The 25,846-nt window shown below is 49.3% G+C and overlaps 2 protein-coding genes across 4 annotated transcripts in view; both read left to right on the forward strand.

The window, feature by feature from the left end:
* Positions 1 to 25,846, forward strand: part of srbd1 (S1 RNA binding domain 1) — a 142,266-nt gene that overhangs the window by 9,002 nt on the left and 107,418 nt on the right. For 2 of the 3 annotated variants that reach the window (XM_030378823.1, XM_030378825.1), the window contains exons 1-5: positions 14,963 to 15,053; positions 15,353 to 15,420; positions 15,564 to 16,008; positions 19,516 to 19,749; positions 22,377 to 22,543. In XM_030378823.1, the coding sequence (XP_030234683.1) occupies positions 15,353 to 15,420; positions 15,564 to 16,008; positions 19,516 to 19,749; positions 22,377 to 22,543 (914 nt within the window). In that variant the 5' untranslated portion in view covers positions 14,963 to 15,053. Of the gene's footprint in view, positions 1 to 14,962; positions 15,054 to 15,352; positions 15,421 to 15,563; positions 16,009 to 19,515; positions 19,750 to 22,376; positions 22,544 to 25,846 lie in introns of those variants that run through there. The other variant, XM_030378824.1, reaches the window with a different exon arrangement.
* LOC115560382 (uncharacterized) lies at positions 8,208 to 12,188 on the forward strand. The gene is made up of 2 exons (XM_030379787.1): positions 8,208 to 9,723; positions 9,872 to 12,188. The coding sequence occupies exons 1-2, from the start codon at positions 8,208 to 8,210 to the stop codon at positions 12,139 to 12,141; spliced, it is 3,786 nt and encodes a 1,261-aa protein (XP_030235647.1). The 3' UTR covers positions 12,142 to 12,188.

A 25,846-nucleotide genomic window follows, 5' to 3' on the forward strand; every position in this document is an offset into this window, starting at 1 on the left:
TGTACGGTTCGGCCTTCCGTCCACACGAAGCCAGCGAATCCGCTGACTGAAACCGCAAACTTCCGAAACCACCCTCGGAGGTGGTTTCAAATCTACCCGGTTTCGTTTTGGATTTGTGTGTACGCCTGAAACCGACTGAAACCGCAAACCATGACGTAATCGCCCCACCCCTCGACCTCCTAGCCAATGGCTCTTAAGCCCGCGGAGTCTCAGAAATCACATGCGAGCATGCGCATAAGGGCAGCCTTTATGCGCATGCTCGCCTCTTCTTCTTATTTCATTTCTTCTGGATTTCTTTAACAGAAGCAGCGCCCCTTATGGGCCTGGCTTGTGTACTACAGCGTTTCTACAGATCTACCCGGTTTCGCTTGGCTTCGTCTTTACTGAGATACTTCGAAACCGGATAGAACGAAACCGTAACGGTTTCGCCCGTTTCGGCTTCGTGTGGACGGGGCCTCAGTGGCGGTTCTACGTCCAGTTACGCCCCGGGCAAGACTATCTTCAAGCGGGGGGGGGGGGGGGGGGGGGGGGTAGGTATCGTGAACCTACTACAGGCTTCAGTGGGGGTTTCATTCCGTCTGCTTTCATTCCGTCTGCGCATGACACCTTCTCAACGAGCAGGAGCGCCTGCAGCCGCAGGGGGCGCCATTTCGCCAATTCCCCACAGTGATATGATAGATAATAGAAAACCGCTTCGCAGCCCAGATTATTATTTATTTATTTACTTGGTCGTTCCGCCCCCCACGTGGCTTGAAAAAGTGCCGCCCCGTGCCACCGCCCGGGTGGCCCGTGTCTAAAACCGCCACTGTCTACACTATACAGCTGCGTCTTGCGGCGGTGAAAATAGCCGACACACTTGGTTGCTGCGGGTCTGCTTTCCCGAACTCACCGTTGTGTTTCAGGAGCATATGTTGCCGCATAGTACTTACTCTGGTAGCTCGATTTCGCTTGGCATATTTTACATTTCACCTTATGATCTCCTATTTCTTTAAAGTATTTACATTCTCTTTACATGCTTTAACCCTCATCTCTTAACTTTTTTAATTCTGGCGTGCCTGCACACGGCACGGCACGCGCCACACAGAAATTTGATACATTTCATTTGCTTTGCGCCCCCGGCATGCGTTAGTGGCGCCGCACAGAAAATTGATCATTTGCTTCAGAAAACTTTATTTGTGTGTGTACATGCAAAATCGAGTTTGCCTGTCCACCAACTGAGTTCATTTGTAACGAGGAGTACTCGAGTAATCGATTCCTCACGCCCATCCCTAGTAGGGACCCTAATCCTGCTGCTGCAGAGGTTTGGTGCTATTTTGAGCAATATTAGTGGTTAGAATTGCAGATTTGGAAGCGTTCGCAATGCTCCTAAACAATAACATGGAAGCCAAATATTGCGCCGGGCAAACTCTATAGTACTACTCGATTTTCAATGAAAAAGGCATCTTTTCGGGCTGATTACTGAGGGATAACAATATTGCATTTATAAAAGTTCCTTGCAGCGCCGTCCGGCAGCCTGAGCTGTGCGCCCGCAACCTCTCTATCACTCAGACGCAACACTTGCAGAACTGTCAACGTCGCAACCAAGTCGATTTATTTATTAATTCATTTACTTATCTCAGTTCTCTCTGGGTTAATAACTGACTTGGACACTTCCAGGCCAAACCAACTGGAAACTGCTTTTTGGTTATGAAGGATATGAAGCATTGTCTGTGTACAGAGGCGGAGTGGCCATCGGGATGATCGCGAGTTTTCCCGGTGGGCCGGTCCATTTATGTGGGCCACGGCAGTAATTTGGGCCACGGGCACCCCCTAGCAGCCGCTGTACTGTAGGTCACATGAACGAGCAATCGCGAAATGTATTGCTTGTGCATTTTCCCCAAACAGCTCAGCGCAAGGCCGGTACAGTAATCGCTGACAAAGGGAACATTTCATAGTGGTTGGTGGAAACCGGGACATTTTAACAACCCAACTTCTTTGGCCATAACGTCCCACGCTTTGCCTTTTATTCCTGTCCCTGTGAATGAACATGTCCTTCAATATACTGTGGCGCCGACCAGGAAGAACAGGGAGTCAGGGAGTCAGGCTTTTGGTCAATAGTGGTTCTGCGCCTCATACACCGCTTGACTACAGAAACCACCTTTTTATTAACCCACCAACACGTACATAGAACAGCACACCTAACTAACACACAAGTCATTCTCTGTGACGGTGGCAACAACGACACACAACAGAACAACACACAACAATGAACAATCCCAACCCATTAACCCCACTGATCATCCACAAACGCCAACAACTAGCAACGGACCCAGAACAACAACAATAACAACAACAACAACATGTGCCCCCAGAATCCCCCGCACGAACCCGGAAGGGAACAAACACATGTTGAGAACACAGGTTGTTACACAGCTCCCATCTGAGGGGTCAGTCGTCCCCGACGACCCCATCACCCGACACATAGTCCTTAAAGTGTTCAGGGGCCTGGCGCCGCCGGTTCGGCCGTTGAGCCCCCCTAGGGGCGGTAGCCGCAGGGCCATAGGCCCCATCCGGGGAGCCGGCAGGGACAGGGGAGCCGCCAGGGGTACCACGAGGAGTTCCGCCTCCCTCACCAGCAACAACCGGGGCGAGGGGGCGGTACGGCAAGAGTCTGTCCTGGTGCAACACTACCACACGCCCCCGGCAACCGCAGCCGGTACACCACCTCCTACACTCTGTCGAGGATTTCCCCCGGTCCCTGCCAGTGGCTCCGCAGTTTAGGGCAGACCCCCTTCTTTCTGACGGGGCAGTACACCCACACCCTGTCCCCGGGTGTGAACACTCGTCCTCGGCAGCGAGTTTCATAGCCCCTCTTCTGCCTCACCCTTGAGGCAGCCTGAGCCTGGCGGGTGTAGTCGTGGACCACCAGCAGGCAATCCCTCAGCCTGCGGAAGTAGTCCATAGCCGCACCCCCAGCGATCTCAGGCTCGGGCGGGGACCCGAACACCAAGTCCACCGGTGTCCGGAGCTCCCGCCCGAACATGAGGGCAGCCGGTGTGCAGTGACTGGACTCCTGCACTGTCATCCGATAGGACCACAGGACCAGGGGCAGGTGGCGGTCCCAGTCCCGCTGGTGCTGGCTGGTGAGGATGGCGAGCTTGGTGGCCAGGGTGCGGTTAAACCGCTCCACCAACCCGTCGCTCTGGGGATGGAGCGGCGTCGTCCTAGTCTTGTGCACCCCTAGCTGCCCTGCAGACCTCCCCAAAGACCTGGGACTCAAAGTTCCGCCCCTGGTCGCTGTGGAGCTCGGCAGGGACCTCGAAACGGGCAAACATCTCCTCCACCAGCCTCTCCGCGGTGGTGGCAGCGCTCTGATCCGGCACCGCATACGCCTCGGGCCATTTGGTGAAGTAGTCCATGGCCACGAGGACGTAGCGGTTGCCGGAGTCTGTGACTGGAAACGGCCGCAGGACGTCGACCCCCAACCGTTCCATCGGTGCTCCCACCAGGTACTGCTGGAGCGGGGCGTGGGAACGCTGGGCAGGCCCTTTCGCACCGTACAGGTGTCGCAGCAGTGGACATGCAGCTCCACGTCCCGTTGACAGCCCGGCCAGTAGAACCTCCCCCGCAGGCGATGCAGGGTCTTGGCGTTCCCGTAGTGCCCCGCTCCCACCGAGCCGTGGACAAGCTGTAGCACCTGGGGACGAAGCACACAGGGCACCAACAGCTGTAGAATGTTGTTCTTACCCCTAGGGTCCTGCCAGCTGCGGTGGACCACCCCGTTGTGGAGGCGGAAGCATCCCCACTGGGAGTGGTAGGCCTGCACCTCAGGCCCTCGTGCCGACACCTCTGGCCAGCTGGGGCGCTGCCCCGCCTCCAGCCAGTCCCTCACCAACGCCAGGGTCTCATCGGCCCGCTGCTGCTGCTCCAACTGACTTGCCGTCAGCAGGAGCCACCCCTCCGCCTCACCGATGGTCTGGTCAGCCTCGGTGGTCTGGAGAGCTACCACCATCGGAGACTCGTGGACCCGCTCCTCCTGTCGCAGGCAGTAGCGACACTCCAGGACTGCACAGGGCCGCCGGGAGAGTGCGTCGGCGTTGTTGTGGAGACGCCCCGCCCGATGCTGGATCTCAAAGTCGTATTCCTGCAGAATCTCCAGCCATCGAGCCACCTGGCCCTCAGGGTTCTTAAAACTGAGGAGCCACGTGAGGGACGCGTGGTCGGTGCGGACCAGGAAGCGCTTGCCATGTAGGTATGGCCTGAAATGCCGCACGGCCAGGACCAACAGCTCCCGTCGGGTCACGCTCTCAGTCCGCCCGACTGAGAGTGCGGCTGAAGTAGGCGATGGGACGGTCCCCTTCCCCCACCTCCTGGGAGAGGACCGCACCGACCCCCACGTTACTGGCATCGGTGTCGAGGACGAAAGGGCGACCAGCGTCGGGGTACGCCAGGACCGGGGCCTCGGTGAGCACCACCTGGAGTCGGGCGAAGGCCGTGGGGCAGGCGTTTTCCCAGACGTACGGCCGGCCCGCCTCGGTTAAACGTTGGAGGGGGCTGGCGACCGTAGCAAAGTCCTGGACGAACCGGTGGTAGTACCCCGCCAGGCCCAGAAAACTCTGCAGTTCACCGGCGTTGGTGGGGGTCGGCCAGTCCCAGACCGCAGCCGCCTTGGCCGGGTTAGTGGCTACGCCATGCTCGTTCACCACGTGCCCCAAGAACAGCGTTTCCCTGGCCAGCAGGGAACGCTTGGCAGGGTTCAGCCGGAAACCGGCCCGGTGGATGGCCCCAAGAACCTCCCGCAGGTTCGCCAGCGCCCCCCCGAAATCGCGGGCGTGCACCAACAAATCGTCCAGGTACACGACACAACGACTCCGGGGGCTCGCCAGCACCCTCTCCATCATCCGCTCGAACGTCGCCTGCGCGTTGCATAGTCTGAACGGCATGACACGGAACTGCCACAGTCCCTGTCCGATGGTGAACGCAGACTTAGGTCTGGCCTCGGGCGCCAACTCCACCTGCCAGCAGCCGCTACGCAGGTCCAGGGAGCTGAACCAGCTAGACCCCCCGAAGTAGTCCAGGGCGTCGTCGATCCGTTGAAGCGGGTACAAGTCCTTCCGGGTGACGTCGTTGAGGCGCCGGTAGTCCACGCAGAACCTCCAGCTACCGTCCTTCTTCTTCACCAGGACGGCCAGGGCCGCCCATGGACTGGACGAGGGCTCGATCACTCCCCCGGCAGCCATCTCGCGTACCTTGTCCTCCGCTGCCTGGCGCTTGGCTAGTGCTAATCGGTGGGGCCGCAGGCGGATGGGCCGAGCAGAGCCGGTGTCGATGGCATGCTGCACCAGCCCTGTCCGCCTGCAGTCCTCATCCCGAGCCGCGAAAATGTCCCCGTACTCCTCGAGTAACAGCCTCAGCTGCAGTCTCTGCTGTACATCGAGGCCAGCTCCACTGCGCAGCCAAAGCGCATTGACGGGCCGCCAACCAGAGCGCACCGACCGTGGTGAGGGGCAGGAATCCGGTCCGCCGCCGTTTTACGCCGGACGAGATGGTCTAGCCCGTGGTGCCGGTGCCGGGCAGTCACGGGCCAGATGGCCTGGCTCATCGCATCGGAGACAGCGCCGGTCAGCTCCGGACCTACGTCTGTCGTCGGGTGGTGGACGCTGTGATGGACGCTGTCGGGGACGCTGGGGCGAGGTCCAGGCCTGGAAACACTCTTCCTCGTCGTCCTTGTCCTCGTCCCGCTCGTAGTCCGCCTGCCGGACGTGAGGTCGGGAGGCACCGGACGGCTGTAGGTCGGACAGCTCCCGCTCCGCCCGTTCCGCCAGCTCAAGAGCCACATCGAGGTTCGGGGGCCCGGCGAGGCGGACGTGCCGTCCCAGCCGCAGCGGGGCAAGTCCTTGGAGGAACGATTGAAGGGCTAGTTCCTCCCTAGCCGCAGCAGGGAAGTCGGGGTAGCCCCGCTGGGCGTACAGCAGTACGTCCACTGCGTGGGCCCCCAAACGTTCCCCCTCCCGGCGGCGGCGACTGGTCAGCAACTCCCGGCTGTGGCTCACGAGCCTCCGCTCCCCGAAACGCCTCTCCAAGGCCAGGGTCAGGGCCTTGCAACCTGCAACGCCGTTCCCTCCAAAGCTAGGGCAAGCTGGGCGGCGGACTCGTCCATACCTCAGCCGTAGTATTGCGCGGCGATCCTCAACTGCGCCAGGTAAGGTTCCAGTGGCGTCGCCCCGGAAAACTTGGGCAGCCTGGCCACCAGGTGGCGGCCGACCGCTGCCGATCCTGCGACACCGCCAACGGCCGCTGAGTGGTGGTATTGCGCCGCCGTCGCGCCGAGCCATTCCTCTGAGTCTTTCTCCTTTGGACGCGCCACGTCAGAAAACGTGTCTTTTTCCATTTTCCCGGTTCCAACAAATCCCACTTCTGACACCAATGTGGCGCCGACCAGGAACAACAGGGAGTCAGGGGGTCAGGCTTTTGGTCAATAGTGGTTCTGCGCCTCATACACCGCTTGACTACAGAAACCACCTTTTTATTAACCCACCAACACGTATATAGAACAGCACACCTAACTAACACACAAGTCATCAGTGGCGGATTGGCCGTCGGGAGCACCGGGACGTTTCCCGGTGGCCTGATGGTCCTCCTGGCCTGACTTGAACAGTCACCGGACTGAGTGACTGACGCCCGGGCCAATCAAATCAATCCAACTAGTTAAGTAATAACGCCGCTCGGTGACCTGTCGGTGTAACACAACAACCAATTAGCTCCGCTGTCTTCAATCCAGTAGTCGAGAGAAATGGAGAGTCAGAAAAAGAGGAAAGGTGGAGCAGAGAGAGAGAGGGACAGAAAACGTAAAGCCCTCGCCACAGACGGAGCAAAATGTTGCAAAATAAGTGACATGTTCACCAGAAGGGAAGGTCAGTCAAAAACGATACAGCTTTCATTGCGTTTATCGTTCACGAAGGGTTAAGTCCATCAACTCGTTCACCGCTATTGACATATAAGACGTCAATAGCAGCATCATGCTAGTTGTAAATAAAAGTTTGATGCCGAACTCACCCCGTGAGTGATGGGACGATTAGTCGACATAGTCGACTTCAAAAATTCGTCGACATCAATAATTTGCGTCGACTAGTCGCCCCCCCCCCCCAGTCCAGTCGTGGCGGTAAATATGCACCAGAACGTTAGTCGCCAATCGTTTAATCATAACAATGGCGGCGGCAAGCAGTAGTAGCGGGAGCACAGAGGCTCCAACAGCAAAAAAAACACGACTGAGGTGTTCAAAAGTGTGGGATTTTTTCACTCTCAACGCTCCCAACAAGGTGGTTATTTGCAGACTATGCAAATTTACATTAGCGTACCACAGCAGCACTACGGCAATGCACGAACATTTAAAAAGAAAACACCCGGGAGCTCTGGTTCAGGATGGCCGCAAACCACCGCAAGTTCTGTTGATTTTCCCCCTTCCCCGAACTGGAATGTTCGTTTATCAAGCAGTCGCAGTAGTATACCAAAGATAAAAGTTTGTATGTTTATTAATATTAGTATTCGAATATATTCGAATATTTATTAATAATATTTGGACCATTAAATGTCTTCATTCCTTTATATGGTATAAAACTCGGCCAAAAGCCGAGCTCCGAGGGTTTGTTTACCAGCGTTGCTATGGTGACCGCCAGAGAAGGAGATTCTAATGGCACTTGACAAAGATGACATTATTGACAAGATGGCAGAGAGCAGTGAGCTACTGCGCCGCCTACTGGTTTACTAGGGATAATCGCTGACTGGTTTTCTTTCAATATTCATTCGGTATCTCACTATGGGACACGCCCCTCGCGCTGTCCCCCGGAAGCAATTTTACACTACGCCAGTCGTGACTGGCCAACAGACGTGACGTCTGCCTGCAGAGGAGGGGCTCCCTCCTACTACATAAGCCCCGTCGTCACGTCATCTCTTCAGTCTTTAACCTCTTCTCGCTCCTAGAAGCACCTCGCAGACAGAAGTCGTAGACGGACTAGCACACTGTTCACTGAGCGAGCTAACCCCTCGGTCACCGAACGCTAGCCTATCGCTACCTCTGACCTCTGTGAGACTGAAGAAGTAAGCTAGTCTGTCACCAAACAGTAGCCTCTGCTAGTATCCATACTAGCTGCTAGCATCTACACTAGCTACACCCGTGTCCCGGCTGACCTGTCACCAAACAGCAGCCGGCATAAACGGAAGGCGAGAACATGCAGTCAGAGGTTGAACCTACCCTAACCGAGGGCTCGGGGAAGCCTCCGACAAAGTTCTGCGCGTGCGGGAACAAAATGTCGGGAGCGGATAGCCACACCGCCTGCATTCGCTGCCTTGGGCTGGAACATGCCATGGCTGCCCTTGCATTCCCGCCTACCTGCGAGCATTGCACACTGTTTTCAAATAAAACCCGCAAACGCCGGCTGACTAAGCAGGCGAAGCTCAGCACAGATGATCCGGTGATGGGGGTAACCGACCCGCCACTACCGGAGCTAGCGGGAGGTTCCCGGGGGCTCTCCGCCCCACTGGGAACCAGCTGGGGATCAGAGGTGGACCTCACCGACGCTTCCCAGCCGCTGGAGTTGACTCAGCCCGACGCTTTCGAGGCTAGCCTGCTGGAAGGGCCAGAAGAAGCCGAGGGCGATCACTCCGAGTCGGGGGGGGAATCCATTAGCCTCGGCTCTGAGGAGGACGAGGATGATGATTCCTTTTCCCCCCGCACCGCGTCGCCTATGGTGGTGGCGGGCGGTGCGTGCACCCCCTCCCCGAACCCGGCCGTGAGCATGGACCTACATGAGGCCTGCAAGAGGGCGGCTGTGCGGCTAAAGATCGAGTGGCCGGAGGCCCTGGTGGAGACCGCCACATCTCGCTACGAGGGCAAGCGACTCCCGAAGGCGAAGGCTTCAACCAGCCTGCTACTTCCGGCCTTTCCCGAGTGCCTGGAGGAAGCGACCCGGTCTTGGGGCAAGCCTCTCTCAGCCAAGATCCCCGTCCAGGGTGGATCGGGGTTGGATTGGGCCGGTATGGAGGAAAAGGGGTTCTCCCATCTTCCTCCGGTTGAACCACTGCTGGCGTCGCACCTCCACCCCACGCAGAAGTCCGCCATGACTTCAGCGAGCCCTACACTGCCGTCCAGAGCCGACTCCTTCCAGTCATCAATGACCGAGAAGGGCTACAAGGCGATGGCGACGACGGTGAAGGCGCTCAACGCGTCGTCGCTGCTGCTGGCCTACCAGGCTGAGCTGGAGCTCGACATGTCCTCGTCACCCACCCCAGCCCTTTGGGATGAACTGTGCGTGGTGACGGACCTGTGCCTGCGCCTTCACAGGAGCGCTGTCCAGGCGTCCGGAAGGGCCATGGCGCTGATGGTCGCTCAGGAGAGGGCGAGGTGGCTGAACCTCTCCAGTCTCTCTCTGAGGGAGAAAACCCAACTCCTAGACGTGCCTGTGGACCCGAAAGGCCTGTTTGGCCCGGCGTATGATGTCATGCTGAAACGCTGGGAGGAAAAAAAGAGGGAGGGTGAGGCGCTGCGACTGTGTCTTCCCAGAAGAGCGCCTTTCCCCGCCAACGCACCCGGCCAGGTGTTCACCCAGCCCCGCGCTCCTCCGCCGGCTTACCGCGGCCAGAAGCGTCAGCCCCACCCAACCCACAGGGCCGGCCGGGGCCAGAACAAGCCGCCGGAGCACAGTGGCGCGTGGGCGAGGAAGCCACCCGCGCCCGGGGTGGCGCCAGGTGGCCGTGCAGCCCCTTCGGCTACTCAGGGGGCCGGGAAGAAACGGCGCGCTACCTGAGGCGCTGCGACCAGGGGGGTGCGGCAGGCCCGGCCAGACGCCGTCGCCGTCCCCCCTAGGTGTTCTGTTCCAAACCCGGTTCCAAGAAGGGTTACAGAGGGCATGTTCCAAGCCCTGCAAAAGACGTGCAGAAGGCCATACAGCCTTCACAGTTCACGACGCGAAGGAGAGAAGGGTCGGACCTGCAGAGAGCTCGGTGGAGCCGCAGCAGTGTCTCGCAGACACATGCATGTGTACAAGCACACACCAGTGCCCAACATCACACATGTGTCCCCCTTCCCCAAATCATTATTCATTAAAAATGTTTGCCAGCGCGCATCCAGGCTCCGAGCCGAGGGCGCAGCTGCTTGTGAAAACAAAAAAAATGAAAAAAATGATAAACATAAAAAAGGAACAGAACGTAATAAGACGGTGCCTGGTGGGCGTGCGCTCCGGTGCGCAACCCACCACGCCCGTTCGGGCCGGCACGACAGCGGAACCAGCGACGCTGGGACCGCTGGCTGGCCGGGCTCAACAGTGGCGGGCATGTGGTGCGTCGGATTGGGTTATAAAAACTGTAACCGCCAGCTACAGGCTCCAATTTTCGTCCACTCCTCCCCGTTTCAACGGGATACTGCAGTCGCAGGCCCGTGGAGAGAATGCTCAGGTTCTACAGGAGGAAATCACCTCTCTAAGAAACAAAAGGGCAATTCGGGTAGTGCCACCGGAGAAAAACCAAAGCGGTTTTTACTCGAGGTACTTTCTAGTCCCGAAGAAGGGAGGGGGCCTCCGGCCGATATTAGATTTACGCGCTCTGAACAGATACACGAGACAGTACAGTTTCAGGGTGCTGACACACGCCGCTCTCATACGCTTCGTGCGCCCGGGAGGCTGGTTCACAAGCATAGATCTGAGGGACGCTTATTTCCATATCGCCATTTATCCCCCTCACAGGAAATATCTCAGGTTCGCCTTCCAGGGCGTAACGTACGAGTATTTGGTTCTCCCGTTCGGCCATTCGTTAAGTCCACGGGTGTTTGTGAAATGCACGGAGGCTGCCATCGCGCCCCTCAGGTTGAAGGGAATGCGTTTGGCAACATACATAGACGACTGGCTTCTAGCCACACAGTCGCCCCAGGAGGCTCAGGCGCAGACCAGCGTGCTCATATCGCACCTAGTGTCCCTGGGTTTCACAATAAACGTGAAAAAGAGTGTTTTGGTCCCTACTCAAAGCATAACGTTCATAGGCTTGTGCCTCGATTCAGTGACGTTCAAAGCACGTCTATCCGCGGAGAGAGTGGAAGCCTTTCAGGCTTGTCTGGCACTTTTTCGCAGGGGGACGATGTTGAAGTTCAGAACGTGCCTCAGACTATTGGGTCTGATGGCGTCGGCGCTGGTAGTAGTCCCACTTGGCCGCCTCCATATGAGGCCGGTTCAGCGATGGGTTGCATCACTCAGACTGAACCCGACGTGCCATGGCCATCGCCGGGTTTTGATCTCCATGGCGTGCGTCTCGGCGCTGCGCCCTTGGGGACGCGCGTACTTTCTGACTACAGGCGTTACCATGGGAAGTGTCCTGGCGAGGAAGGTCCTTTCAACGGATGCCTCTCGGGCGGGCTGGGGAGCCGTATACGAGGGCAGATCAGTAAATGGCACTTGGAGCTCACATATGCAGTTTGTTCACATAAACTGCCTGGAACTTCAGGCGGTGTCACTGGCGCTGAAACATTTTCTTCCCTTTCTGAGAGGGCAACATGTTCTAGTCAGGACGGACAACACCACGGTGGTGGCGTATATAAACCGTCAGGGGGGGCTGCGCTCCCCTCAAATGCACACGTTGGCACACAGACTGACCATTTGGGGCAACGCCCACCTGTTGTCGCTGAGAGCAACACACGTGCCGGGCGCGCGGAACTGGGGAGCAGATTTAATGTCCAGGGGCGACCCTCGCTACAAGGACTGGAAACTCAACGTCATGGTCGTGAACCAGATATGGGAGAAATACGGTCGAGCAGAGGTCGATCTCTTTGCATCAGAGGAGAACACTCAGTGCCCTCTGTTCTATTCCCTAACCGGTCGGAGCGCCCCAATGGGGCTGGATGCTTTGGCATACGAGTGGCCGCGCGTCCTCCTGTACGCTTTCCCCCCATTAGAACTGATCATTCCTACTCTCGCCAGGGTGCGAGAGAAGGGTCATGCGCTGATCCTTATAGCCCCCCGTTGGCCGGGGAAATATTGGTTGGCGGAAATAGTCCAGTTGCTGTGCGGCCAGCCTTGGCCTCTGCCTTTACGAAGGGACCTCCTGACGCAAGCGCATGGGGAAATCTTCCATCCTCATCCGGAGCGCATGGCTCTATGGGCCTGGCCCGTGAAAGGATGAACCTAACGACGGCTGGACTCCCATTGAATGTCATTACGACTATCCAGGGCGCCAGGGCTCCCTCCACGCGTAGCGCATATGAAGGGAAATGGCGTGCGTTCGAGGATTGGTGCGCGAAAGCTGGGGAAATAACTTTCCAGAGTCCTGTGCCTGTTATTCTGACATTTCTACAGGATTTGCTGGATAAAGGCCGGGCTTTCTCCACTGTCAAAGTGTACTTGGCCGCTATATCGGCTTGTCACATAGGTTTTGGGGACAAATCGGCAGGTCAGAACCCTATCGTTTGCCGGTTTATGAAAGGTGCACGCCGTCTTCGGCCGGTGTTGCGGAGCTTGGCTGCTCCTTGGGATTTATCTACGGTGCTTGATGCACTGTCACGCCCACCGTTTGAGCCCTTACAACAGGTAGAGCTTAAGACGCTCTCGTTTAAGACGGCTTTGTTGCTCGCGTTGGCCTCGGCTAAACGCACTAGTGACATCCATGCGCTGTCGGTTAGCCCGACGTGTATGCAGTTTTTGCGGGGGAACTCAAAGGTTCTATTAAAGCCGAACCCTGCGTTTGTTCCCAAGGTATTCGACTCTGCGTTGTCATACCGCCCTATTGAGCTGTTGGCTTTCCATTCACCCCCTTTCTCCTCCAAGGAGCAGGAGCGGCTGAATGCGCTCTGCCCGGTGCGGGCTTTACGCGTCTAGGTTGATAGGACGGCTGGATTCAGAAAATCGGAGCAGCTGTTTGTATCATGTGCTACGTCACATCTGGGGAAGCCTCTCTCGAAGCAGCGTTTATCACACTGGATCGTGGGGGCTATAGCCATGGCTTATAGTAGCGTGGGTTTGGAACCCCCTATCGGCCTGCGCGCACATTCGACTCGCGGCATGTCCGCATCCTGGGCACTGTTTCAGGGGGTCTCAGTGGAAGAGATATGTGCGGCTGCCAGCTGGGCGACGCCTCACACTTTCGCTAGATTCTACAGGTTGGATGTTACTGCGCCTAATCTGTCTCACACAGTCTTGAGCGTTGGATCGGTGAACATGCCTGTTTGATGGGTTTGCACTGGTACTTCTTTGGCAATACGGGAGGTACTATATCCCATAGTGAGATACCGAATGAATATTGAAAGAAAACTTAGGGTTAAGAAATTAACCAAGGTTTTCTGATATATGAGTGAGGTATCTCACCAGACCACCCTCCTTGCCCGGAGCGAGGAAGAGGTGTTTTGCCTAGACTGAAGAGATGACGTGACGACGGGGCTTATGTAGTAGGAGGGAGCCCCTCCTCTGCAGGCAGACGTCACGTCTGTTGGCCAGTCACGACTGGCGTAGTGTAAAATTGCTTTTGGGGGACAGCGCGAGGGGCGTGTCCCATAGTGAGATACCGAATGAATATTGAAAGAAAACCTTGGTTAATTTCTTAACCCTAAGTTACTCTTAGTGATCTACTTTATTGACACTAATGAGTGAATATTGTATTCTAAGTTCTTCTTTGTTGTTCTTACATTGTTGCTTGTTCAATTTAAAGAAATTAATATATTCCAGTTTTGATAAATGTTTTATATGTTTGATGCTTGAAAGTAAAGTTAATTATTGAACATCCAAGCTAGTATTTGTCTCTCTTTTTACAAATATAGGCCCATTGTTTTGTGTGTCTTGCCTTGTACATTTGTGTATCCTATGGCTGCTGTCCTCAATAGTTTTTGAGTATTCATCCATTGCTATAACATTTGAAAACAGGGTTTTCAATGAAAATCATATATTCAAATAGATAACTCATCTGTCACTCCTAAATCTCTTTTAACTATCAAATAATGTTAGAATACACAACTAGAGGTATGGTGGTCTGCATGAGAAGGGTGGCCTGGAATGGCATCAAATTCCCAGCCTGAATTATTGTCCCAATCCGCCACTGCAAGTCATTCTCGGTGACGGTCCTTGGAGGAACGATTTAAGGGCTAGTTCCTCCCTAGCCGCAGCAGGGAAGTCGGTGTTGGAGGAACAACACACAACAATGAACAATCCTAACCCATTAACCCCACTGATCATCCACAAACGCCAACAACTAGCAACGGACCCAGAACAACAACAATAACAACAACAACATGCGCCCCCAGAATCCCCCGCACGAACCCGAAAGGGAACGAACACATGTTGAGAACACAGGTCGTTAAAATACGATGACCTGCAACAGCTGCAATAATTCTTTCGTGCACCATGTTGAAGGAACAAATGTTTGGTAGGAACTAGGAATTTTCTCACGTGTGTTTCCTGGGACCCACGCCGGTGATAGACATCTTCATTCCAATTGGCTGGCGGTCATTTACAGCCGTAACGCTACTAGCTAATTTGCATAGAGTTGAGCTGTTTTCAACTGTCATTTAAAGCTTTACAGCAAAGCTATCGCTTTATCGCGCATGTCTAGAAAGTGAATGCGCGTTTATCATAAATTATAAATGTATATAATTTTTTTTATAGAAAATGTTATTTTTACTTTTGAATACTAATAGGACGTATTGCATATTTTAAGTGATATAGGCAAACACATACGAATAATAAGTAAAAACGGGCTACATTCGGCTGAATTATAAAAGGTATAAGTGGTCAAAGCCGTTTAGGAGCCGAAACATCAGACATTATGGCTTTGAATTAAAATGTCTAAGATGAAAAGGAAGGATGCAACAATGTATCGTCAACATTTTTATTCTGTCTTTCTTTTCACACAAGGGAACTGTATGACAGAGTAGAGAGAGGAGATAATGAGTGTGTTTCTCTTTAAGCCGGTTTACGTCGAGCCCTGTCTGTTGCAGGAAGGAGAGACGTCTTGCGCATGCGCAGTAGCAAAACAAACATCCAACGAGCTGTCTAGCATCCTTAATATTTACACTTTACTGAGAAATAGGAAGTGTCAACGCTAATAAGGTGCCACTCATTTCATCGTATTATCTGCGTACTTTAATTCTACTTCGTTTACAACTGCAGCCGATACTTGACTGCGGTGCAAGTTGGGTAACGTTAGTTAGAAGCGCCAAATTTAAAAGCAGAATGTAAAAACAAGGAGGTTGATGAAAGACCAACTAACCAACTAACACGACCAATGATGACCTGCCGTTTTATGTTAAACGTCAATGTCATAACTAGACAGAATTATCCAGCCTAATTCTCTGTACTCTTCGCTAATACACGAGCGTCCTTTTTCATATTTATTTTGTTCTACACAGATGACGCAGACAACTCGTACCGGAAGGTTACGAAAGGAGGTCAAATACACGGAGACGGACAATGACCTGTGAGTTTTCACTTACATACAATATCTATTTAAAAAATGATTTACACTTTACTTCATGCTTTAGTTGTGATGTAGCACAGCTCGAGTCCAGTGAGAGTTTTAATGGACATGTTAACCAAGGTGCTCTTCTCTTTTGTACCCAGGTCGTTCTCCCAGTCAATGAGTAGTGAGGAGGAGCTTGATGAATGGCGACCTCCGGAGCCCAAGGTATCTAGTGAGACCACCATAGACCCTGTGACGGGGAAGAAGAAAACTGCTGCCAAGAGAACTGCTAAGCCCAAAGAACCCAGGGCTCCTAAAGCCCCCAAAGAACCAAGGGCTCCTAAAGCCCCCAAAGAACCAAGGGCTCCTAAAGCCCCCAAAGAACCGAAGCCCCGGGCCCCAGCCAAGACACCCTCAAAGCAGAAAGCTTGTGTGCCCAGAACCACCAAGGCCTCAACATCTACCATGGGGCCTGGCAGAAAGAGGAAGCATGAGGACCCGGTGGCAGAGGCAGAGAAGCAGGGGGGCAGGGATGGAGGCGGACAGTCGGACCAACCCAATAGTTACTCAGAGGGAGGAAAGCCCAGTGTCACCATGAAGATGGAGGTGAGCATGATAAAGATAATAAAGCTTGGGCAGGGGACTTGAAGTAGGCGACTTCCACCATTTCGAAGGTCTCAGAGTGTCAATGTTACCTTTTAACTGAATGCAACCACACACATTTTCCTCAGAAAATGCACATGCGGTGACATGTCTAGTTGTTATTTGTATTATTCCGCCACTTTCTCCTGTTCAGCATGTTTCGGTTGCTTGCTTATTATCTAACCGCATTGATCGATATTAATGCCTATCGATGAAAGGCATTAATGCCTGCCTATCCAGTTCACGCAGGAGGCTAATTTATTCCTTACAAGAATATTAATTATTTTTAACTGTACAAAGGAGTAGCACTAGAACTGGCACAAACTTTTTATGTTACACACACACACACACGCACACGCACACGCGCAGAGAGAGAGAGAGAGCAAGTGAGAACAGTAAAGGCAATAATAATATAATTAAAAAGTTGGCCAGCATGAAGACAACTGAACTTCCTAATGAGAAGGGTGGGCCTGCCTCTGCGAACACTGTACTGCGATGTCTACAGGACAGTCTCAGGTCAACTTCAGTCTCAGGTCTGGCTCGGCATCCATCCTGCTTCTGTATGTAGTATTTATGATGGCAAGTGAAGAGAACGCCTTCCTCGTACAGATATGTGGTTGAAAAAATAAGGAGAAAGCGCATAGCCTTGTCCGAAAGGGTATTGGCTGTGCATGTTGCTGCATCCAAAAGGCTAACAATGACCGCCTTCTGCCAGCAGACTTCAATGTTTCGAATGACAATCCTAGTAAACTCTCCTGCTCACCAACAGTGAACGGGTTTCTCATCCAGTTCTCTTCTGCAGTTACTGGGAAATATTCACGCCACTGATGTCCAAGCGAGAAGAGGTGTGCAATGATATTGTTCCAGACTATTGAAGCGTGGACTCGGACTGCTTCAATCCATCAGGTTTTCTTGGGAAAAAAACAACTGGTTTCAGTATTTCTCACAGGTCTGAAATATACTTGTGTTGGTAGCCGGCGGAAAGGCCCGGCATTAACTGCCGGCACAACATTTTTTCTACATGTGACAAACAACAAATCTTTCTGGGTTTTTCAAAGAAGAGCTTTAACGCCTGTGTGCATGGGAAGGCCTCTAAGGGCTGTTCCTTATATCAATGTTCACAGACATGCAGCGAGGTGCTCCCCTTTCAGTCTTATTCTCAGGACAGATTGGACCGGAAAAACAGATCCAACATTTTTTTTTAACTGTTTAATAAACTCACGGGTTGAGGCTAGGTTCGTCAAACATGACAAGAAGCTACATTTTATCTACTTAAAAACTATATATTTTCCGGCCATGCTAATACGACTGATTATAAGTTATAACTATACTCCTATAAACAAATTATTTATATATTTATCATACCAATACCACTTCACATACTAATGCGACTATTTATATGTAATGTCAATTCTTCTTACTATAATACTAGTACTTCCTCTACTTATCATACCAATATTACTACTAATAAGTCATCATACCAATACTATTATGTATCGTACTTGTTCTACTTTCACTACTTATCATACTTAAACTACTACTTATAAGTTGTCATACCAATACTAATTTATATCATACTTCTACTTCCACTACTAATACCTAATACTATTTCTTAACACACTTTCGAACATATTGAAGATAATTTTACACTACTGTACTCACCGCACTTCCTGCAGGAAATATATATATTAGGAAATAAAAATGTGATTTATAATGTGATGAATATAATAATAACGATAATGAAATAAATAATAATAAATAACAAGAGGGACAAACAATATGCTAGAAAGGATAGTTCAGCTAACAATGTATAAATCTAATGTTTAGAAGGTTGACGCGTAAAACAATATAACTCTTTATTCGACTAACTAATAAATCAGTTCACTGGTTTCCGGTAGGGCTTTGTGATAGTAGACTAAATATTCTATCAACTATTATCATGATATCGAGGATATAAATAATATATAAAAAATGTAAATAAACAAAAGGTGACACTAACGACGATGCCCATTAGTTTGGAGCCCAGTCAATGTTGTGTAATTGGTTAATGTGCTAATGTTTACTCAACTTTTTTTGTTGAGTAAAATACCAAATATAGTTTTATTTATAATATTATTTCTAACATATCTATATACATATCTATATTGTTTATATTTGTACATTTATAACACCTAAAATAGTCAGAGCAGTGAAGGTTTGGTCGGAAAAGAGCATAACGACCAACCGACTTGTTGTCGGCCCTAGTGCAAATTAGGTACTCTGAAATTTGTGATATCATGGCGGCACCAGTAACATGAAATATAAGGCTTCATAACAGTTTTGTGTTAACCAGTGGGTGATATTACAGACGCCACATCTGTATTTTTTCGCAACTATGGCTGAAAATCATATTTGCTTTTTTTCTTCCACTGTATTATTTTTACTATGTACAACGCTATCCGCCATTGTTATTTTGTACTGCAAGCATATCCTGTAGCTAAAAACAAAGGTAAATATTAGGGGTGGGAAAAATAATCGATTCTTTGATGCATCGTGATTCGCGCTAGAACGATTCTGTCTCGATGCAGATAAATTAATAATCTGGATTAAAAAAAAAGAAAATAGAAAAAAAAAGATTTTTTTTTTGCCTGCTGCAACATTCTGTTCGCCAGAGAGGGATAATCTTTGTAATTTTAAAATCATTGAATTTATCTTCAACCTTATTGTCCAATTTGATTTGTCTTGACACGATTGTGATTCAGGCTACGCATAGCATGCGTGCAAACTCACAGCCAGACACAAGAACTCCTTCTAATTCAAGAGCAGCTTTTCCTTTAATGACATAGAAAAGAAAGATTAGAAATAAAATAAAACTGAAACCGATTTTTTGCATGCTTCCATATTGTGTTATAATGCAAGCTGCATTGATTATTGCATTGTTCATAGAAAGTCATATTTGTGACAAAAGCTTTCTCTCTTATGAAACATAAGATAAGTTAATTAATCTGTTGATGTCTTTAATGATCATCACAAAAGTAGGAAGTGATAGCAAACTCTGAGTAGCAAACCCAGATATAAATATATATATTTTTGAAAATCACGCATGGAAATGTGCATCATTTTTTTTTGTCGATTATTGATGCATCGAATTGCATCGATAATCGCGTCAGAATCGAATCGTTGACCTCATAATCGGAATCTAATCGAATCGTGAGGTGCCAAGAAATACCCACCCCTAGTAAATATACTTTAACAGCTGTATAATCAATGGTAGAAGGTGATGGGGAATGGTTTTGTTGCTTGAGGATTCAGGCTCTGTTTTTATAGACATGGGCGATAAAAAACCTTCTAGGATGTAGATTTGTTCTGCAGCTTTACATATATAATGTAAAGTTATTCACTTCAATGGTTTTCCCTCTATTTTCAACTCTTCCCCTCTCAGATGATAAAATGTTAACTCCTTTGCATCTCTTCTTTTGTGTGACCTGACAGAGGCAGTCCTTCACTGTGGCTGACGGCCCTCTCTCAGGGGGCTGGGTGGACGAGGCGCTGTCTGGGACAGGCATGGCAGTAAAGAAGGAGGAGAATGAAGACTTTACCTTTGATGAGTCTTACGTTAAGAGACAGAAGACCAGTGGCGCCCCTGATGGACAGCCCAGTGCCTTGTCGTCACCTGCTGCACGAGCTTTGAGGAATGAACTCAACATGAACTGGGACCTGATAGAGGTACATACACGCATGCACACACACACTATAATCTATTATATGTATCAGAGCTCTCCATGAAAACTGAATGTTGCATATGGCCAGGGGTTTTGAAACGACATTACCAAAACATTTATTTTTAAATTTTTCTTCAAAGGACAACATCTACAGTTTTGCCGCTGGGTTTTGGTCTCTTTGTGAAAATAGGCTTAAATGCTGACTGTTGTCCAGCATATTTCACGCATGGGCTCTCTGTCAACTCCCGCTTTGGTGAGAGACAGTGCGAAGGGGCTCCACGAACTGAGAATTTTGGGAGAAAAGCTTTAAAGTCACACGTGGCACCCATGACTCAGCTAAACAACACATTTCCCAAGATACTACAGTTTCACACAGAAGTAAAAAAAAAAACTTGATCCCAGGTAAGCGTTACCTGCCCGCACACACTTCCACCAAATTGAGATGCCAAAACTATACGGCAAGGTCCGCAAGCAAGTGGAGAATCAAATCCATACTATTAAACATTAGTGTTTTTCAGAGATTGAAGTAACTTGAGAAAAGATTTTTAATATTTTTATGCAGTTTTGCTGCCTAACCAGTATTTTACCCCTTCAGAAAAAAGCATTTATATCGAAATTAGAAGATAAAATTAACATACCTTGATATAATACCGTTACCGTCTATACCTCAAATGATACCGTGATATTATTTTAGTCCATACCGTACAGCCCAAATTTGAAGGAACTATCTTATGTTAAATTCGAGGTAAGTCAAGCTTTTTGGAGCAAACAAAACAGCTATTTGTTTGCTTAACGTTAGCCACCGCTTTTTTGATGTGATATAATTTTCAATGATATGGTATTTTTAGGGCCGAGTCAACGCCGAGTACTGCACGACCTAGACCTTGCATAAAGTTATTAATTTCTAACAACATATGGCTATTTAGGGCAGGGGCCAGGGTAGCTTAGAATTCGAGTAGCCGTATATCTCGAACCCCCCTTTTTAACTCTGAGGAGTTTGCAGGTCTGGTTATTATATACATGCATGCATTTTCAACACACAAGTAGGACAAATCCAATGCATGCCCTTCTTGAAAAGCAACGTGACACACTGACATTGAAGAATGAATCTAGATTACTAGAAATGTATATTCAAGAGAGAGTTATTGTCCTGGGTGTGACGAGTGTGTGGCAGGGGTGTACGGTATAAACGGTATAGAAAGTACACCGGTGTGAATTTGCGCTACGGTATGGATTTTGACGTTCCTGTGAGACCGTTGTTACCAGTAGACGGTGTTTACTGGTAAACACCGTCTACGGTGTGTGTAAGTAACGTAACTACTTTTGCAGTAACGTAACTACTTTTTCATGTTAAAAGTAGAGTAACGCGCAACTACTGAAAATATGGTAACGAAACGTAGTTCCTTTATTCAATTCGGCGCAACGCTACTTTTCCCAGGGACAGATTTGACAATGATACTGCCTTCTCAGGCAGTATGCTATAGCAAGCGCGCCTGCGTGCTTGTGCAGTAATCCCTTCACAAACTCTCGTTCCACACCGTACGAGACGGACGCTGGTAGCTTGAAGCTGTCTCTGCATCTCAGACATCGCTTCCGCAGGCATTTTCCAAAGCCAGTTATTGCGTCAAAAAAAGCCAGCGGTTGAACGAGATAACAAACACGTCACTGTTTACTTGTCTAAGGACATGGTTCCTTTTCCAAATGTCGATAGAAAAGGCTTTAAGAGATTGTCAAAACACTGAATCCAAGGTACGCATTACCTGCCCGCACACACTTCAATCAAATCGACATGCCAAAACTATATGGCAAGGTCCACGAGCAAGTGGAGAAGAAATCAATACTATCAAACATGAGTGTTTTTCAGAGATAGAAGTAACTTGAGAAGAGGTTTTGCATTTTTTTCATGCAGTTTTCCTCCCTAAGCAGTATTTTAACCCTTCAGAAGCATTTATATCGAAATTAGATGATGAAATGAACATACCGTGATCTAATGCCGTTACGTCTATGCCTCAAATCATACCATGATAGCCTTTTTAATCCATTCCGTACAGCCCTAGTGTGTGGCATGTTTCATGTTTATTTGCGTTTCTTAGAGTTACAGACGATTTTGGAAAGGTTTGTCACTGATATGTATGCATGCAGGCAGCTTTTTGGAACGATTTGAAATAAGAAGAGTATGTTCATAAAAAAAAAGGCTATTAAAATAGTGTTCAATTTAAATTCACAATATCTCAGTCAGACGATTATTGGCACAGCGCTATCTAGTACTAAACTGGTTGGCCAAGAGGATTTTAAACCTGTTTTCTTACATTATGCTATTGTTTTAGTGATGGTGTCAAAGTAGTTTTCCAGTTTGTTTAAGGTTAAGTTTAAGATCATACTAGACTTAGTAACATGTTTAAAACTCTTCCTACCTGAAAATCAATTGTTCTGTTAGCTACACTTTTGCAAAAATGATTCAAGAAAGATTGTTGGAGTAATAGGAAGGCGGATCAGAACACAGATTCAGCACGTCTCACTGTGTTAATAATATTTTGAAGGGATGTATATGGTGGAAGGATGAATGCATATAACCTGTTGGCGACTTAAGCCATGGTGATAATGTTGCTGCGTGTGTCTCCTTTCCTCTAGCTCTTGTCCACGATGACTGTGGTGGAGCGCTGGGTGTGTGTGAACATAGTGAAACTCCTGCGGGAGGAGAACACGGTGCCTTTCATGGTGCGCTACAGAAAGGACATGATCAACCACATGGATGCTGACGCTGTCCGCGATGTGCAGCTGGTGTACGAGGAGATATGGTAGGTGGGCCTCCGATTTGATGAGTGTGTGTGTCGGGGAGAAAGAGGGCAGGGATACACATTTTAAAGTGAAAACAATAACAGTTCTAAATGTTGTATGATATAAAGCACTTTGGGTGTCTTGAAAAGTGCTTTATCAATTCAACAATTATAATAATATTGTTGGCCGCTAGATGGCAGTAGTTACCAGCCTAAGAACCTTTGATTTAAACATTTGATTGGATGTGTATGAAAATGTTGTACCACTGATTCTTTACAAATTTTAAATAATTACCGGATAAACATGGCCAAGAATATATGATTCTGTCTCTGAATGTTTTATATCCAAACCAACATCTTCAAAGTTGGTACCTGGATTCAGAGCAATAGAATAAACCTAATCGTGTCGTCTTAGGTAAAGTGTAAAGGAGACACAGCAAAGCATCAGTTTGTAACCGATAAGTGCTGGTCAACTTTCAAATGCCTCTAAAAATGCAGGTGCATCTCAATTACAATATTGTTTAAAAGTTCATTAATTTCTATAACTTCAAGGTTGGGTACGGAATTCGCTTTTTTGGCCATTTTTGCAAAATTACTTGAAATCCTTATCATAACCCGCTTACAGCCACTGAGTTAGAAGTACTGACATGAAAATTAAACAAGTCAATCATCTGTGGAACGGGCAGGGCTCGAAAAACTCCAGCCAATCATTTGGATTGCCACCTCGTTGCATTGGACAGTAAGTACGTCAATCAACGGTCGTACTGCACTCCCCCTCCCCCGCGCCCCGCGCGCGACCCCTTCGTGCAGTACTCGTGACCCAGAACAAGCTCCTGTTTGTTGTTATCTTGCGGTAGCTACTGGAACTAGTTAATCCACATTTGGACCTAGCAGTAGAAGACAATTTCCATGGCAGACAAGACGCCACCATCCCCACCACCACCACCACCACAGCAAAGCAAAGAGAAGGGAAACTCTTTTTCAGAGAGTAATTGATAATAAAAACGCTGAAAGAGAAAAACTGAAATCAAGAATAATCCTAGGCGCTGCTTTCGAACGTTGGCGGCCACTGAAGGACGAGAAGGGTCTAAAAACCGATGCTTGTGTGGCGGTTGACCTAGTTTCAAAGTTTATACCGTTTATACTCGGTAATACCGGTGTTGAGACGAGTGTATTACTCGTTGTGAAAATGTCCACACCGCAGCAACCCTAGTGAAAACCAGGACTTCCAATACAATTATATGAAACAAACATACATTCTCTAAAAATAGTAATGATTTATGTGACCGTTTAATGTTTATAACATCTGGTGCAACCATAGCCGCGAGAACGTTTACTCAGCAGGGGGTGCTGGAAAAAAAAAACTCAGCCTGCACTAGTATGGAGGTAGATTTGTGTCTTTATTATGCAATCAAAAATAATAGGTTTGAGAGCAAAACTTTCCACACTGCAATCAAAAAATAGGTTTGAGAGCAAAACTTTCCACACTGCAATCAAAAAATAGATTTGAGAGCAAAACTATCGACACTGCAATCAAAAAATGTTTTATGGCAAGATAAATTAATGTGATAAAAAAAATATTAATGGGAATCCAAAAGTTTTGTTTGCAAACCCAAAAGTTTTGTTTGCAAATCCAAAAGTTTTGTTTGCGAATCCAAAAGTTTTGTTTGCGAATCAAAAAGCTTTGCTTGCGAATCCTAAAGTTTTGCTTGCGAATCCAAAAGCTTTGCTTGCTGTTGAGCTGAATCTCGTGGGCGGGACCTACGCCAAAAGATGTAAGACACGTCTCTATTGGCCAGTCTCGATCGGAGTGACAGCTTGGCAACATCCACAGTTAGTAACGAGAGAGGGAGTTCTATTTCATGTAGGCTACGCCGTCTAGGCTTCGCCTTATGGGCTTGTCCCGTGCGCGCGCTTGCGTGCCCTGAAAATCCCGTAGGCCTCCCTGTCAGCCGACAAGGAGACCATGGCAGAGGAGAGCAGGGCGATGTTGTTGACCGCCGCCGCGGATTGAGAGGCACAGACGAACAGGCCGACAATCTGCTTCTGGAGGCGGTCGGGGGGCAGCGGCTTTTCGGATGTTGCCAAGCTGTCACTCCGATCGAGACTGGCCAATAGAGACGTGTCTTACATCTTTCGGCGTAGGTCCCGCCCACGAGATTCAGCTCAACAGCAAGCAAAGCTTTTGGATTCGCAAGCAAAACTTTAGGATTCGCAAACAAAGCTTTTTGATTCGCAAACAAAACTTTTGGATTCGCAAACAAAACTTTTGGATTTGCAAACAAAACTTTTGGGTTTGCAAACAAAACTTTTGGATTCCCATTAATATTTTTTTTATCTCATTAATTTATCTTGCAATATAACATTTTTTGATTGCAGTGTCGATAGTTTTGCTCTCAAATCTATTTTTTGATTGCAGTGTGGAAAGTTTTGCTCTCAAACCTATTATTTTTGATTGCATAATAAAGACACAAATCTACCTCCATACACTAGACTCGCAACTCGTTACATTGATAAAAAAGATAGCAGCGCAGCTCAATAACACCAGTGCATGCGCGCACAGTTGAAAATCGATCGTTGTTTTCACTTCCTTCACACCATGGTTCACATCCAGCGGCTCACAGAACAAGTTTAGCGCACCACCGCTACCCTCACACTTTTTCATATAACCTTTTTTCAGCACTAGGTCATATGAGCATTAAATAAATGCTGCGTCTCAAAATGCCTTGGACAGCAGCGAGGATGACTCGCTTTGCCACGGGCCGAAACAGTTCGGAGCGACCACAGCCAGAGCGAACACAGCGGGGCAGAGGAGTGTCAGGAATAGTCTTTGGTGTACACATCAGTACGGCCTATTTTCACTACTGTTTAGTGGTAATGCAGTGTTTTATTCTATGCCTTTTTATTTTCGTATATTATTTCAATGAATACAATTTATTTATTCATAAAAACAAGATCTGGTCTTCAAATCTTTTTTCCAAATATAGGTCGTCTTACAATGGGGTTTGTGTTTATATTCGGACCAATACGGTACAGCGGGCGCTCACATGACGTTAAGCATTTCCTGGTGCATAATGTGACGCTTCAGAACCTAAAATCCCGTTCTATTTCATGTAGGCTACGCCGTCTAGGCTGCGCCTTATGGGCTTGTCCCGTGTTCTCCGAGGTGCTCGCGCACCAGCAGTCAGTCCGTGAGAAACGATCCCGGTTCGGGACGATTCTCACGGGCTCCTCCCGCCAGCAGGCTGAGAGGAAGCGGGGTCTAGGCCGGTCCCAGCGTTCCATGGGGCCGCCTCCGACTCCAGCCCCGGTGCAGCAGCCGCA

The sequence above is a fragment of the Gadus morhua genome, chromosome 15 (genome assembly GCF_902167405.1).
Source record: "Gadus morhua chromosome 15, gadMor3.0, whole genome shotgun sequence".
NCBI lineage: Eukaryota > Metazoa > Chordata > Actinopteri > Gadiformes > Gadidae > Gadus > Gadus morhua.

What these genes read in the sequence shown, in the direction of transcription:
- LOC115560382 (XM_030379787.1), top strand. Translation starts at nt 8,208, where the DNA reads ATGCAGTCAGAGGTTGAACCTACCCTAACCGAGGGCTCGGGGAAGCCT. An exon ending in CGCGCCCGGGGTGGCGCCAG is followed by an intron (nt 9,724 to 9,871) that starts GTGGCCGTGCAG and finishes GGTTCCAAGAAG; the next exon opens with GGTTACAGAGGGCATGTTCC.